At 48.3% G+C, this 14,138-nt stretch overlaps 1 protein-coding gene across 3 annotated transcripts in view; it reads left to right on the top strand.

Moving 5' to 3' along the window:
- LOC125722931 (rasGAP-activating-like protein 1) overlaps nucleotides 1-12,537 on the top strand; it is a 50,713-nt gene extending 38,176 nt beyond the window's left edge. For all 3 annotated transcript variants that reach the window (XM_048999202.1, XM_048999222.1, XM_048999211.1), the window contains 3 exons: nucleotides 2,510-2,630; nucleotides 5,186-5,253; nucleotides 5,458-12,537. In XM_048999202.1, the coding sequence (XP_048855159.1) occupies nucleotides 2,510-2,630; nucleotides 5,186-5,253; nucleotides 5,458-5,606 (338 nt within the window). In that variant the 3' untranslated portion in view covers nucleotides 5,607-12,537. The remainder of the gene's footprint in view (nucleotides 1-2,509; nucleotides 2,631-5,185; nucleotides 5,254-5,457) is intronic.
- Nucleotides 12,538-14,138: the final 1,601 nt, after the last annotated feature.

Here is a 14,138-nt window from a genome sequence, read left to right as displayed (position 1 = left end):
ATCTGGTAGACGTGCTCCTGCTCCTGGCTGGCCAGCTCACTGCGCAGCTGCTCCAGTTCCTGCCACTCCTGTTTCACAGACTCCCGCAGCCGCTCCCGGTCCTACTGGTTTTGCTCCCACCACTCTCATGGGCCTCCCAGCTGCAGAACGCCACCTCATGCTCACGCAGAACAGCCTCTGCTGATCATGCCTGCAGCTGGGGTTGTGCTATGGCTCTTTGCGAGTGGGGAGTACTCACTTGATGATATTGCCATCTTCGAAGAGAGTCCGGAAGGCTGACAGGAATGGTTTCAGAAATTCAGGGAGGTCAGACACCGAAAGCAAAAACTCACACATGGTGGGTAATTTATACAATGCGACAGACAGAGGAGGATCGGACAAGACACAGGCAAACACATACACAACTACAGGAAGTGCAACAAGTATTAACAGTAACACAACAAGGGGCTATTTACAACACTCTCGGGGCATGCTGAGACAACGTTACAATATGAATTATTTTTTTATTAATATATTGTGTGTATTGAGTAGGGCTGTCCAACACACCTTAAAAAAACAGCTCAAAAAACATAATGCTTTTGCGATATTTAATAGATGAATATTAAGTGTGCATCCAAAGAGCACTTATCTACTATGGAAGTGTCAAATAAGATGGTGGTGTTGCAGTTAGTTGTGTCAACTCACATACAGTGTCGGGCTAATTCTTCAGTAAATCAGCTAATTATTTCAGTATCGTCTATACAAAATACAAAATAATTCCATGTAATCTAATGTCTTTCCGTGACCAACTCTAGTTCGACTTTCTCCTCTTCACTCATTTTTGTTTAATTTCTCGCCGCACGGTCTGTATGAGTGAATCAAACAACAAGGACAAGAATGATTACGATCGTTTGGGAGAGTCCATATGGAGCTCATGCAAAAGCAGAATCAGAATCAAGTTTATTGGACAAGTGTGAGTGTGGCACACAAAGAACTTGTTTCCGGCAGTTGGTGTCTCTCCGGTACATTACAATACAATAGAACAAAACAATGCAGATTAAATGCAATATAAAAGACATCTTATTTACAGACAATGTACATAAAGTGCAAACAACATTTTTATAACATGTATTAGATCATTTCGAAAGGAACCATCGCTATATTTGCACAGCCTGATAAATTTAGTTTCCTATGTCATAGGAATTGCCATTTTTTTGGCCCCATAAGGAGGAATCAATTTTATAACAATCTGTGACTCCAATAAAAAAAAACTAAAAATATCAAAAGTCTTGTATTTTGTTTAGTCATAGGCTATGACTTGACCAAAAAGTGTTTTATCGAAGGTTCGAACCCAGCAGGGTATTGTTATCTTTACAATATAACAATTGCATGCGCTTGAAATGCCATGTAGGTACTAACATCGCACATGCAAGCCTGTCAGGGCGGCACAACGGTCCAACCGGTAGCGCTGTCGCCGCGCATCGTGTTCACCCTGTGTGGGCGGGGCTTTTTGGCAGAGTCTCCAGTTTCCTTCTACTGTCCTGAAACATACAATTTAAATGAATTGAAGCCCCTTAAAGTTTTTGATTGATTTTTTGATTTGATGAAACCCTTTATTGCTGTTGCAATATACCATGTCACTAGTCACGAGTACCAGCGAAAAAACTGGCCATCAACCCGACCATACATATACACAAACATCACAGTAGGGGGTAGACCGGTCGGGAGACAGGGGAAGAGAGAAGAAAAAAAACAGAATAACATGAGGAGAGAGGAGGAGAATAATAATAAAAAAACAGCCCCCAGGCTGTACTCCAGTGGGGAGGACATTGTAAGAACCGAAAAAAGTGACCGTATGCATGACCCTGCAATCGTTAGTTGGTTCCTGCCTTGCGCTAAATGCAATGCATCTATTATCCATCCATCCATGTTCCAAACCGCTTATCCTACTGGGTCGCGGGGGGTCCGGAGCCTATCCCGGAAGCAATGGGCACGAGGCAGGGAACAACCCAGGATGGGGGGCCAGCCCATCGCAGGGCACACTCACACACCATTCACTCACACGCATTTCTATGGGCAATTTAGCAAGTCCAATTAGCCTCAGCATGTTTTTGGTCTGTGGGGGGAAACCGGAGTACCCGGAGGAAACCCCACGACGACATGGGGAGAACAGGCAAACTCCACACACATGTGACCTAGGCGGAGACTTGAATCCGGGTCCTAGAGGTGTGAGGCAACAGTGCTAACCACTGCACCACCATGCCACCCCCTTTATTAATTATATTATATTATATTATATTATAATAAACGCGCGTTATACTTTAGAATCCTTACGTTTAGTTTAAACCGTTCCTTTTAAATCTTTAGTGAATTCAATTGGGTTAAGACACCGCGGTACTGGGAATGCGCGTGCCCGTAAAACTGGGAGGGGGGGTTTGACACGACACTGGCACAGACGCACTTACCCGTATAGATGGATGCATAAACACCAGCCTCTCCTGGTATGCAGACATTCTCCTGCTTTTCCCAGCTCACGGCTGCAGCCGAACACATTCTGCTGTGACTCTGGGAGACTGGAGTGACCCTCTGGACCCTGACGCAGAGGCACAGACCATCTACAAGCACCTTCTTCAGGGAAGGGACGCACTCAGGTATCCTGTTTTTAAAAGGGAAAGTGTGAAATTCTTTATATGACCACTAGAGGTGAGCATCGACGCACACGTGAAGCTTGCAAACCGTTATTTATGACCATTAATTTCGGCAAAAGCATTTAACACGCATTAAAGAAATGATATGAAACTTTGAATTTAAGGCTGTGGCTGTGGCTATCAACAAAGGAATTCATTTGGATGGGTAGTTGTAGGTGTGCTCAATGTTGAAAAGTTTAAATGTTGCTTGAGTTGGGTGCTCTTTCATAGTGATGGTCAAAATTCTTGAGCCATTTGCTCTGCTTCTTGACCCCACTAGATTGTGCTCTATGTTCAAAAAAGGACTCATCAAATCAGGCTCCAGAGCACGCCCCAAAGCAAGCCCCCAAATCAGGCTCCAGAGCACGCCCCAAAGCAAGCCCCCAAATCAGGCTCCAGAGCACGCCCCAAAGCAAGCCCCCAAATCAGGCTCCAGAGCACGCCCCAAAGCAAGCCCCCAAATCAGGCTCCAGAGCACGCCCCAAAGCAAGCCCCCAGATCAGGCTCCAGAGCACGCCCCAAAGCAAGCCCCCAAATCAGGCTCCAAAGCACGCCCCAAAGCAAGACCCCAAATCAGACTCCAGAGCATGCCCCCAAAGCAAGCCCCCAAATCAGGCTCCAGAGCACGCCCTAAAGCAAGCCCCCAAATCAGGCTCCAGAGCACGCCCCGAAGCAAGCCCCCAAATCAGGCTCCAGAGCACGCCCCAAAGCACACACCCAGAGCATACCAGGAGCACCATGTAGTTGGCTCAAAAAAATCAGTAAATGGTTCATGAAGCATCGTTTTGGCCTTTACTACTGTTTGGTATCAAGGGAAAAGATTCCATAAAGCAAAAGAGAAGAACTCTGAAATCAAGACATTTCTTAAGTTAAATAGTCTTTGTGGTATTAATTATCCAGTATGGATAATGACATGTCTGAACTGGACAGTTAAATTCATTGCCTGACTAAACCATAGGGATGTCATCAGTGTCCTCTTGGAGTATCAGGGGATAAGAGTTCACACAATCAAATTAGCCCTTCTTGGAAAAGTTCCCAGTTTGGGGCATTATATTGATGACGTCCTTATGGTTTGGTTGGGCAATGAATGTATTACTAGGATTCTATAGCTGCACCATCACTATCAGCTCAGATATGAAGTTATTAAGTCACTACACACCAAAACACATCAAATTTCTGGATTTGGCCATGGGTATAGATTACAATTGCAATTTTCACAGTACAATATACCTGACGGGACTCGTGTCTGAGGGCTGATACTTTCCACCCACACAAGACTTAAAAACAACATCCCTTCTGGACAGTAACAGTGTTTCAGATGCATTTGAGATCAGATTGCATTTGATTCAGATGAGACGTCGGAAATAGGCTCAGGAAGTGAAATGTAGATTTTCCAACTGGAACTTCTATAGCAATCTGACAATAAAATAAATCTTCCCTGACCCACCTATGATGGTTTTCAGAAAGGCATCATCCACAAAAGGCAAACTTGTAAAAGGCTACATACCAGGTACCAAAGCAGGAACGTGGCTGAAGAAAGAGTTTTTGAGGACTTGCAGGTGTGGTGCATGCGATCACTGTAAGGGTAACATTCAGAGGAGTACATTTTGGAATTAAGAACATAGAGACAATTATAAGATCAATGGCTTCATCAGTTGTAACTCTGTGTTTGTTGTGTCTTGCCTGTTGTGTCCTTGTGGGAGCTTTTATGTAGGTAGGACTAAAAGGAGATTAAAAGAGCGTTTTCTAAACATAAATATGCGATTCGCATCAATAATGAAGACTACCCCATGTCTAAGCACTATAATGAGGTGCACAGTCCATTATCCTTAAAGAATCAGGGCATTGAAATTATAAAACAATGTGTACATGGTGGCGAATGATTGAAGTTGCTGCTTCAGCGTGAAACTTTCTGGATCTGGGAATTGGAAGCTATGGAGTCCCCAGGACACAATGAGGAAATAGATGAGTGACCATTTCTGTGACTTTTTTTCTCTGCCATTTTCTGAGTGGTTTGCACCTGAGAGATTTCTCTTCACATGCAGTAGTAACAGGTGGCTTCAATGCTTGTCTACCTGGGGGGGATGTGGTTTAGTATTGTTGGTGCAGCTATTGTTTGACTGATTATAGGCATCTGTACTCTTGCCTGACCAATCAAGTGAGCATAAATACCAGGGGTAGCCAATATTATCAGCAAAGGGCCAGTGTGTGTGCAGGTTTTTGGGGTAACCTTTAGGTCAGCTGTGCAATGCCCAGTGTGAGAGTCTTCAGCCAATCAGTCCTCATATTAGTAATCTATTTAGGGAGCTGCAGCGAAATCTCCCAGTGGCTCTTTGCGGATAAGACTGGCCTGTCCTGGCGTACATGCATCTTACTCAGTTCATTTGTATTATGCCTTGAAGACAGCACAACCCACTAAGAGTGGGTTTTTTTAACCTTTCAGTTAGGATATGTCATTATAATAAAGACATTTTTATTTGAGGAGGCTCTGAATGGGCCGCTGTGCACTGTGATGACAGGGAGAGGTACCTGGAGCTGCCGGATGACGATGCCGGGAGGAAGCACCTGACCTCCAGCCAGTCCTCAGGTGATGCTGCTGGCTTCTGTCCCACAGCCTGGATTCTTCAGGCTCTTCCCCAGCCTTCAGCTCAAGACTGAGCCTTATGACTTTGCTAATCTTCAAGACCAGCATTGATGAGGCAAGGTGTCTTGATGGCTGAGAAGGTTGTGAAAAGCTGATGTTCTTCTCCCGCTGCCTCTCCATCCTCTTCCCACACCCCTTCACCCACAGACGACACAGCGTGTGCAATGCTGCTGGGCCGGCGTGGACAAGCTGTGGCCTCCAGGCTGCTGGCCATGGTGCTGGAGCTGGAACGTGCCCACCTGACCTTCCAACAGAGGGAAGCTGAGGAGGCAATCAACCACATCATGACCCCCTAGGCTTGGGGGCCGTGGGGGGCTGGGGGCCCCTGGGTATTGACAGTTCATGTGCGTGGCTTACGTCCTGCTGGTTTTTTGTTCATGAGTGGACGCTGATTGGCTGATTACGGCCGGGGCTTCATTTCCCATTCTGGAAACTTCTAATCAAGACTGGTGTTGCACGCACCATATTTGTCTGTTGTGTCAGAGAAGCACGTCTGCAGATTATGGGCTCATCATGGAACCTCCTTCTCATTGGACCTATGGGAGACACGAGCATTGGCGCACTGCCAAGTGTGTGAGTTTTTTTACTTTTAACCTTTGGTCCTTTGTGAGGTGGTGCCAGTCGCCATAGTGACTTCTCAATGGCCTGTGGTTTCTGTGAGGAGGTAGTGGTGTAGCTCTGATTATGTAAGATGGCCGGTGGTCATCCCACAGTCTGCATTGTCTGTATGCCGTATATCCTTCTGCAGTTGGAGCATGTGCCCGTTCCTCAGAGTGCCATTCTGTCTGGCCCCACCCCCTACTAGCAAAATGTGTGTGGGGCCAAACATGGGAGTAAGTGTGGGCAATGACATATATTTAGTCGACCTGCAATCACATGACTGCAAGTGTAAATTTGACCGCCATACTGGAGAAGCGAATCCTCACACTGTGCAGCTTTTTGCTGCAGAAGCAGGTGTGGATCTTTCTCCAGTGATATAACGACCTACCAGTTTGTGTGTTTATTGATCATTGCATACTGTTGTAAGATTCAAGAAGTTTATTTGTTACATGCATAGTTATACATGTACAACATAAAGTACAGTGAAATGTAGTCCTGAATCACTCCTGAGACTTAAATTTAGATTTAAATAAAATAGATAAAACGAATTTCAGAGACTAAACTAAATCTAAAATGAAATCTAAGAACTAAATAGCAAATAAGTGATATGAACACTCAAGTAATTAGGATTTAACGTGGCATTGTGCTTGTCCAGTGCGGATTCTAGTGAGAGTGAGGCATGTCTTGGTTGAGGAGCCTGATGATCTGAGGAAAAAAGCTCCTTCTGAGTCTCTCTGTTCTTGTCATGAGGCTGCGGAACCGTTTTCCTGAGTTCAGCAGACGGAACAGACACTTGCTAGGATGGGAAGGGTTTTTAATGACTTTGATCGCTTTGGTCCTGCTGAGCCTGGTGTAGATGTCCTGTAGTGAGGGAAGATAAGATCTGCAACTGTACTCTGCTGCTTTGATCACTCATTGCAGGGCTTTGCGGTCTTGGATGGAGCAGTTACCAAACCACGCTGTGATGCTAATGGTCAGGATTCTCTCAATAGCACCTCTGTAGAAGGTCTTGAGGATCGTAGAAGAAACCTTAAACCTCCTTAATTGCCTCAAATGATAAAGTTGTTGCCTTGCCTTAGTAATGTACTATATGTTTCAAAAATCCTTATCTGAAGGTGTGGTACCTTCTGATTGGAAGCACGCCTTCATAACGCCTATTTTCAAAAAAGGGGATAGAAGTAATTTGTCTAACTATAGGCCAATCAGTCTAACTTGTATAACTGGTAAAGTTATGGAGGCTATAATCAAAGAGAAAATGATAGATTACCTGGACTCCAATAACATTTTGCGGGATAGCCAGCATGGATTTAGAAGAGGTAGATCCTGTTTAACAAATCTGTTGGAGTTTTTTGAGGAAGCTACTCAGGAAGTTGATGATAAGAAGGCCTATGATGTCATCTACTTAGATTTCCAAAAGGCTTTTGATGTTGTCCCCCACAAGAGGCTCCTACTTAAACTCAAAGCGACTGGTATTTTAGGTACCGTAGCGACCTGGATTGATAACTGGTTAACAGATAGGAAACAGCGAGTAGTTATAAGAGGCATAATGTCACAGTGGGCTTGCGTTCATAGTGGGGTACCGCAGGGTTCGATTTTAGGACCACTATTGTTCCTAATTTACATAAATGATATGGATACCAATATATACAGTAAACTGGTGAAATTTGCAGATGACACCAAGGTGGGTGGTGTAGCAGATACTGAATTAGTGGCTCAGCAGCTACAGCGGGATCTTGATTTAATTAGTGACTGGGCCGATACCTGGCAGATGAAATTTAACGTCGATAAATGTAAGGTACTCCATCTAGGGAGCAGAAATATAAAGTACAGGTATTTCATGGGTGTCACTGAAATAAAGGTAGCTGATCATGAGAAAGACCTTGGTGTGTATGTTGATGCTTCCATGTCCCATTCTCGCCAGTGTGGGGAAGCAATAAAAAAGGCCAATAGGATGTTGGGGTATATCTCCAGGTGTGTGGAGTTTAAGTCAAGGGAGGTAATGCTAAGATTATACAATTCCTTGGTGAGACCTCACCTAGAATATTGTGTGCAGGTTTGGTCACCATATCTTAAAAAGGACATTGTGGCCTTAGAAAAGGTGCAGCGTAGGGCCACAAAAATGATTCCTGGTCTTAGAGGAATGTCATACGAGGAACGGTTACTTGAGCTAAATCTGTTCAGTCTCAAGCAAAGGAGATTGAGGGGGGACATGATCCAGGTATATAAGATTCTAACAGGTTTGGATGCTGTTCAACCAAATAGTTACTTCAGCATTAGTTTAAATACACGAACTCGTGGCCATAGGTGGAAATTAGCGGGAGAACATTTCAAGCTGGATTTAAGGAAGCACTTCTTTACGCAGCGTGTAGTCAGAGTATGGAATAGCCTTCCTGATAATGTAGTGCAAGCTGAATCCTTGGGTTCCTTTAAATCAGAGCTAGATAAGATTTTAACGACTCTGAGCTATTAGTTTAGTTCTCCCCAAGCGAGCTTGATGGGCCGAATGGCCTCCTCTCGTTTGTATAGTTCTTATGTTCTTATGTTCTTATTACCAAAAGTATTGGGACACCTGCCTTCACACAGACATGAACTTTAATGATATCTAATTCATAGATTTTAATATGGAGTTGGCCCACCCTTTGTAGCTATAAAAGCTTCAACTCTTCTTGGAAGGCTGTCCACAAGCTTTAGGAGGGTGTTTATGACCATTTTTCCAGAAGAGCATTTGAGAGGTCAGGCACTGATATTGGACGAGAAGGCCTGGCTCACAGTCTCTGCTCTCATTTATCCCCAAGGGGTCAGGGTTCTGTGCAGGCCAGCTAAGTTCCTCCACACCAGACTCGCTCATCCATGTCCTTATGAACCTTGCTTTTTGCATTGGTGCACAGTCATGTTGGAACAGGAAGGGGCCATCCCCAAACTGTTCCCACAAAGTTGGGGGTATGAAATTGTTGAAAATGGCAATATATGAATGAAAATACTGCAGCATTAAGAGTTCCTTTCACTGGAACTAAGGGGTCAACCCCTGAAAAACAATCTCACACCATAACCCCCCTCCACCAAACTTTACACTTGTCACAATGCAGTCAGGCAAGTACCGTTCTCCTGGCAACAGCCAAACCCAGACTCCATCAGATTGCCAGACAAAGAAACGTGATTCGTCACTTCTGGATTGGTCAGTCCAGTGGCAGTGTGCTTTACACCACTGCGTCCAACACTTTGCATTGCACTTGGTGATGTAAGGCTTGGATGCAGCTGCTCGGCCATGAAAACCCATTCCATGAAGTTCTCTACGCACTATTCTTCAGTAAATCTGAAGGCCACATGAAGTTTGAAGGTCTGTAGCTATTGACTCAGCTCGCGTTCTGACTGTGTCATCTTCCATGTATGACCCGCTGCCTTACTTCTGGTTGCCTGGCGATTGGAGGGCACCGGCTTGTCATCACCTCCCTGCTCCCAGGTTGTGTCTCAGATTTTATGATTTGGACAGTATGACTCGGCCCTTAGCCATCTCTCCTATTTGACTCTCCCTGCTGGCCCCTGGAGGATGAGATCCCCCATTGAGTCTGGTCCCTCTTAAAGTTTCTTCCTTTTTGGGAGTTTTTCCTTGCTACTGTCGCTTATGGGTTTTTTTTTGTTTGTTGTTTGTTGGATGAAGTGACTTCAGAGTTATTTAATTGAAATACAAGTAATTTGTAATTTGAAAATTGGCCCGAAAATGGCACGAGGTACTGTCCCCAGGTGGGTCCACCACCCGCAAGGGGAATGTCAGGAGTTCGGTGCATTCTGGATCGGGTGACGGCCAAAGGAGGCCCTGGCTTTTGGGACACGGAATGTCACCTCTCTGGTGGGGAAGGAGCTTGAGCTTGTGCGCGAGATTCAGAGATACCCACTAGATATAGTTGGGCTCACCTCAACGCATAGCATGGGTTCTGGAACCAATCTCTTCGATCGGGGCTGGAGTTGTGGCGGGTGAGCGGCGCTGGGCAGGGTTGGGGCTACTGGTGGCCCCGCAGCTCGGTGCATTAATAATGGAGTTTACCCCAGTGAATGAGAGGGCTGCCTGCGCCTTTGGGTTGGGGATAGGTCTCTGACTGTCATCTGCGCCTTTGGGTCGGGGATAGGTCTTTGACTGTCATCTGCGCCTTCGGGTCGGGGATAGGTCTTTGACTGTCATCTGCGCCTTCGGGTCGGGGATAGGTCTCTGACTGTCATCTGCGCCTTTGGGTCGGGGATAGGTCTCTGACTGTCATCTGCGCCTTCGGGTCGGCGATAGGTCTCTGACTGTCATCTGCGCCTTCGGGTCGGGGATAGGTCTCTGACTGTCATCTGCGCCTTCGGGTCGGGGATAGGTCTCTGACTGTCATCTGCGCCTTCGGGTCGGGGATAGGTCTCTGACTGTCATCTGCGCCTTCGGGTCGGGGATAGGTCTCTGACTGTCATCTGCGCCTTTTGGTCGGGGATAGGTCTCTGACTGTCATCTGCGCTTAAGCGCCAAATGACAGTTTGGAGTACCCGGCCTCCTTGGATTCCATCGTCTTGCTGGGGGACTATAATGCTCACGTGGCTGACAGTGTGGCCTGGAGGGGGGTGATTGGGAGGAATGGCCTCCCTGATCTAAACCTGAGTGGTGTTCTGTTATTGGACTTCTGTGCAATGCATGGTTTGTCCATAACGAACACCATGTTCGAGCATAAGGGTGTCCATAAGTGGACATGGTACAAACATGCCTGGGCAATGATCGATTTTATAGTCGTATGATCTGATCTGTGGCCTTCTGTCTTGGACACTTGGGTGAAGAGAGGAGCAGAGCTGTCAACTGATCACCACCTGGTGGTGGGTTGGCTCAGGTGGCAGGGGAGGAGGCCAGTCAGACCTGGTAGGCCTAAGCACATAGTGAGGGTCTGCTGGGAACATCTGGCAGAGGCTCCTGTTTGCCGGAGCTTTAACTCGCACCTCCAGCAGAATTCCAACTGCATACCAGGGAAGGTTGGGAATATTGAGTCTGAATGGAAAGTTTTCCGGACCACCACTGTGGAAGCGGCTGTATGGAGTTGTGGCTGTAGGGTGGTTAGTGCCAATCGTGGCGGTAAACCCTGTACCTGATAGTGGACACCAGAAGTGTGGGGGACTGTCATGCTGAAGAAGGAGGCCTACCGGGAATTATTAGTCCGGAGGTAGCTGATGGGTACTGGCAGGCCAGGCGGAATGCGGCTCTGATGGTTGCGGAAGCAAAAACCTGGGCATGGGAGGAGTTTGGTGAGGCCATGGAAAGTGACTTTCAGCCTCAAAAAGGTTTTGGCAAATCATCCGGAATATCAGGAGGGGGAAGCAGCTCCTGGTTCCTACTATTTATAGTGGGGAGGGGGTGCTGTTGACCTCAGCTGGGGACATCACCCAGAGGTGGTAGGAATACGTTGAGGACCTCCTGAACCCTGCCTCAGATACATCTACAGTACGTGTACCGCCTGCGAGACATCAGAGGGCACGGGGCCCGAGGGGGCTGGGGTGGACTTGCCCACCACTGGAGCTGAGGTGGCCAGGGTGGTTAAAGAGCTCCGTGGTGGCTGGGCCCTGGGGTGGATGACATCCACCCGGAGTACCTGAAGGCTCTGGATGTTGTGGGACAATCATGGCTGACACGCCTTCTCAACAGCGCATGGAGGTCAGGGGCAGTACCGCTGGATTGGCAGCCCGGGGTGATGGTCCCCTTATTTAAGAAAGGGGACCGAAGGGTGTGTTCCAACTATAGGGGGATCAGACTTCTCAGCCTTCCTGGGAAAGTCTATTCCGGGGTAGTGGAGAGGAGGGTGAGATCGATAGTTGAATCTCGACTGGTGACCATACAGACCCTTCCAGACTTGATCTCCCCGTGGCAGTGGTGTGACCACACATACCCTTCCCGGCTCGACTTCCGTTTGGCAGACGCAGGACCACACAGATCCTTCCCGGCTCGACCTTGGTTTGGCAGGTGCGTGACCACACAGATCCTTCCGGGCTCGACCTTGGTTTGGCAGACGCGTGACCACACAGATCCTTCCCGGCTCGACCTCGGTTTGGCAGACCGTGACCACACAGATCCTTCCCGGCTCGACCTCAGTTTGGCAGATGCGTGACCACACAGACCCTTCCGGGCTCGACCTCGGTTTGGCAGGTGCGTAACCACACAGATCCTTCCTGGCTCGACCTCGGTTTGGCAGACGCGTGACCACACAGACCTTTCTGGGCTCGACCTCGGTTTGGCAGACCGTGACAACACAGACCCTTCCGGGCTCGACCTCGGTTTGGCAGACCGTGACAACACAGACCTTTCTGGGCTCGACCTCGGTTTGGCAGACATGTGACCACACAGACCTTTCTGGGCTCGACCTCGGTTTGGCAGACCGTGACAACACAGACCCTTCCGGGCTCGACCTCGGTTTGGCAGACGTGTGACCACGCAGATCCTTCCCGGCTCGACCTCGGTTTGGCAGACGCGTGACCACACAGATCCTTCCCGGCTCGACCTTGGTTTGGCAGGTGCGTAACCACACAGACCCTTCCGGGCTCGACCTCGGTTTGGCAGACGCGTGACCACACAGATCCTTCCCGGCTCGACCTCGGTTTGGCAGACGCGTGACCACACAGATCCTTCCCGGCTCGACCTTGGTTTGGCAGGTGCGTAACCACACAGACCCTTCCGGGCTCGACCTCGGTTTGGCAGACGCGTGATCACACAGATCCTTCCCGGCTCGACATCGGTTTGGCAGACGCGTGACCACACAGATCCTTCCCGGCTCGACCTCAGTTTGGTAGATGCGTGACCACACAGACCCTTCCGGGCTCGACCTCGGTTTGGCAGACGCGTGATCACACAGATCCTTCCCGGCTCGACATCGGTTTGGCAGACGCGTGACCACACAGATCCTTCCTGGCTCGACCTCAGTTTGGCAGATGCGTGACCACACAGACCCTTCCGGGCTCGACCTCGGTTTGGCAGGTGCGTAACCACACAGATCCTTACTGGCTCGACCTCGGTTTGGCAGACGCGTGACCACACAGACCCTTCCGGGCTCGACCTCGGTTTGGCAGGTGCGTAACCACACAGATCCTTCCTGGCTCGACCTCGGTTTGGCAGACCGTGACAACACAGACCCTTCCGGGCTCGACCTCGGTTTGGCAGACGTGTGACCACGCAGACCCTTCCGGGCTCGACCTCGGTTTGGCAGATGCGTGACCACACAGATCCTTCCGGGCTTGACCTCGGTTTCGCAGGCGTGTAACCACACAGACCCTTCCAGGCTCGACCTCGGTTTGGCAGACGTGTGACCACACAAACCTTCCTGGCTCGACCTCGGTTTGGCAGACGCGTGATCACACAGACCCTTCCGGGCTCGACCTCGGTTTGGCAGACGCGTGACTACACAGACCCTTCCTGGCTCGACCTCGGTTTGGCAGACGCGTGACCACACAGATCCTTCCCGGCTCGACCTCGGTTTGGCAGACGCGTGACCACACAGATCCTTCCCGGCTCGACCTCAGTTTGGCAGATGCGTGATCACACAGACCCTTCCCGGCTTGACCTCGGTTTGGCAGGCATGTGACCACAAATTTGACCCTTCTGGGATCAGTGGATGCTCTGAAGCATTAGTTGTTTCTTGTCCTGCCTCATGCTCTCCACTCACCAACTTCACAATGACTGTTTACAAATGTGGCTAAATTCTTAAGCTCTTGAGCTCGGATGGCCAGACAGTTGCTTACATAGGCTGGAATGAGGGGTCGTGTTGGGGCAAGGTTTGGTGTGTTGTGGGGCACTCTCACAGCAGTGACATGCCGTTCTGTGCCTCTCCCCAGACGATGGTAGCCCTCTGTGTCCGGTGCTGCTCTACAGTGTGACAGCGCACTCTCCATGCTCTCTCGACTTACTCTCCACTCTCGTCTTGCTCCCTCTGCTGGGCTTCATGGAGAATGGTGGGCTTCTCCAATTTTCCAAGAAACTGTAAACATGCTGGCATGTGTTTTGTGTGAGCAGCTTTAGCCATCGCATATGTAGCCAAGACCTGGTTTTTATCGAATTTATATAGATTTGGTTTTTATAAAATACATGCACATGAGTGATAAAATATTTTATGTGAGATTATTTTTTGAATAAATGTTTATCCAGAATAACATTTTATACATATACACATAGCATAATATTCTAAGATCGTTTTGCTGTAATATCATATTATGAGATGTTTACAGCTGTG

The sequence above is a fragment of the Brienomyrus brachyistius genome, chromosome 2 (assembly GCF_023856365.1).
Source record: "Brienomyrus brachyistius isolate T26 chromosome 2, BBRACH_0.4, whole genome shotgun sequence".
NCBI classification, from domain to species: Eukaryota; Metazoa; Chordata; class Actinopteri; order Osteoglossiformes; family Mormyridae; genus Brienomyrus; species Brienomyrus brachyistius.
The sequence above is the reverse complement of the archived record's forward strand: the minus strand, read 5'-3'. Positions and strand labels throughout refer to the sequence as shown.